Source organism: Octopus bimaculoides, chromosome 1 (genome assembly GCF_001194135.2).
Source record: "Octopus bimaculoides isolate UCB-OBI-ISO-001 chromosome 1, ASM119413v2, whole genome shotgun sequence".
Lineage (NCBI taxonomy): Eukaryota > Metazoa > Mollusca > Cephalopoda > Octopoda > Octopodidae > Octopus > Octopus bimaculoides.
The window spans coordinates 72,890,550-72,893,040 of record NC_068981.1 but is presented as its reverse complement, the minus strand read 5'-3'; the positions used below and the strand labels follow the sequence as shown (position 1 = coordinate 72,893,040).

The window sequence follows — 2,491 nt, the reverse complement described above, 5'->3', positions numbered from 1 at the left end:
TATATAATTTATAAAAGATGTAGTTGTAGGTTTATATTTCTTTATTTCTCCATAAGTGAACATTTATAGTATTTGTATTAATTCTTAGAAAAATTAATTCTTGTCAGCCAGGTGTAATTTTAACTGGCTTTTGATTCTTCCACAACATCTACTTCAATAACACCTGTGATGTCCACAATTTGTTTGCAGTAGAAATTGGCAATCACTTCTTTTCTTCCTATACGCCGAGCTTTCAGTTGAACCGTTTCTCTGAATTCTTCACCAGGCGCAATTGCTTTCCTAAAAAGAAAATAGAAGAAAATGTAAAAAACAGAAAATTAGAATCACAAGAAGAAAATCAGTTTTCGCTTATACTTTATGTGCACGCGCGCATTTAACACGTACATACACATACATGTCTGATGGAATGCGAGGAATACACGAAAAGAAAACATTGATCATGGCACCAAATCATAATAGTGACTTCGAACATTTGGAGTATAAGAGATTTGTCAGTGAGTTGTTTGCGTTATAAAATATTTGACGTATCAAAATCTCATAGCAACGTAATAAATGCCCTTACTTCAGTTGCAATATATTTGTTATAATGTTATAATTTGTGAGGAGGGACATGCGGTTGGATAGTTGGCAGCGCCGTTACCTCAATAATTGTTTGAACTGGCTTGTACCAACTGAATAAGTTTGGTACCTGTTGAATAATGGCGGCATTAATATTCTGCATAAAGGCGGTGAGCTGGCACAATCGTTAGCACATCGGACAAAATGCTTAGCGGCGTTTCTTCCGGCTATTTACGCTCTCAGTTCAATTTCTACCATGGCTGACTTTGCCTTTCATCATTTTGGGATCGATAAAATAAGAACCATCTAAATATAATCTACTCTCTCCCTCCCCTCAAAATTACTACTGGCCTTGTGCCAAAATTAGAAAGAATATTCTGCATGATGACATTTTAGGGATTCTGGATGCTACGTTCACAAATTCACTCATAGATTCCCTAATTCTGTGAGTGGCTAGAATAACATTACAGTTGCATTTCTTGAGATTTGTTGTTGATTCTTTAACTATTTTTCTTTAAATATTGACATCATTGTCCAGTTAAAGTGAAACTTTTGTAAACTAGACTATTGAGATACCTCAATGAAAAGTTTACCCTAAAGAGTGTACATCCTGGCTCTCAAAAATGGTTTTGTGCAGTATATTAATTTTACTATCATCCAACGGGTACCGACCCAATTCTGATGATACACGCCAGTTCACCCTACAATCGATGTCAACGGTGCTGCCAACTCTCTTCAGACCACTGGTGTCCCTCCTCACAATTTACGACTGACAGCAAGAGCATACTTTATATAGCTGTAAGATTTTGATGCATCAAATTATTATGCTCAAACTCTTACGCTCCATGTATTTGAAGTCACTCTTATGACTGGTTGTGCCAAGAGAAAAGATATTTTCATTGTAAGCATCCCTCTCGTACCATTAGATATACGATTTTCGTTCTAGCATCCTTGTGACACAGACTTTTTCTGTCTATCAACAAGTCACAGATAGACCTTCGGAGGCGCTAGCGTTGAACTGAAGTCTATGTTTCTCTTATGGTCAGTCTATTTCGCTTGTTCATGTTATGGACTAAGCAAACATTTTTTTTTATCAGAGCATCGGTCCATGTTAAGTAAATATTTTTTGTTATAATTACTTCTGTTATTTTTAATGTTGCATATCAATTTAAATATAAAAGGAAATGTATAAAGTAATATATAAAGAGAGTATTTTCTTAAAGTCACAAAATTAAGATTATTTATAAAATCAGTCTCAAAAGCTTCAAACGTCATAGAAATCTGGAAAAATTCGACTTTAGACATCTAACTACATTACAATGCAAATACAGTTACGAAAAAATAACATAATACATAAAATTTATTATTTGTTTTACGGAGATGTACTTGCATAGCAAGTGACCTGATCTGAGATCGTGTGCTGGAACGAAAACAATTGCAGCGTGGAAGGTGTTTATAAGCCATTTAAAATAACACACAAAAGCCGTCAGATTCACTTCAACATTTAAATTTAATTTGTCAAAATATTTTCGTCGCTTTGAGACCGCGACCTGTTCTGCAGCACATAATTTTGTCAGTGAATAGGTCGCGGTCTCAAAGCGACGAAAATATTTTGACAAATTAAATTTAAATGTTGAAGTTTAATCTGACGGCTTTTGTGTGTTATTTTAAATGGCTTATAAACACCTTCCACGCTGCAATTGTTTATTATTTGTTATTTTCGTATAACTCTTTTCAATTGAAATCTCTTGCTCGTGTTTTATGCATAAACGAAATTATACTTTTCACATTCTTAGTTTTTACTAATTTAACTCCTGTCGAACTAGAAAACCAAAAGTCTCTTTCATTTCTGAACATTGTCAGGATAGACTACTTTTTTTTTTTATTTGTCATTGTGGTCGATGTGATCTTCTTCTGTGCAGTATAAGGGTTC

General features: G+C 34.2%; 1 protein-coding gene across 5 annotated transcripts in view; it reads right to left on the bottom strand.

Moving 5' to 3' along the window:
- Nucleotides 1-23: 23 nt before the first annotated feature.
- The window catches only part of LOC106871880 (protein-glutamine gamma-glutamyltransferase K), a 427,287-nt gene continuing 424,819 nt past the window's right edge, over nucleotides 24-2,491 (bottom strand). For all 5 annotated transcript variants that reach the window (XM_052967482.1, XM_014918634.2, XM_014918631.2 and 2 more), the window contains one exon: nucleotides 24-279. In XM_052967482.1, coding sequence (XP_052823442.1) covers nucleotides 120-279 — 160 coding nt within the window. In that variant the 3' untranslated portion in view covers nucleotides 24-119. The remainder of the gene's footprint in view (nucleotides 280-2,491) is intronic.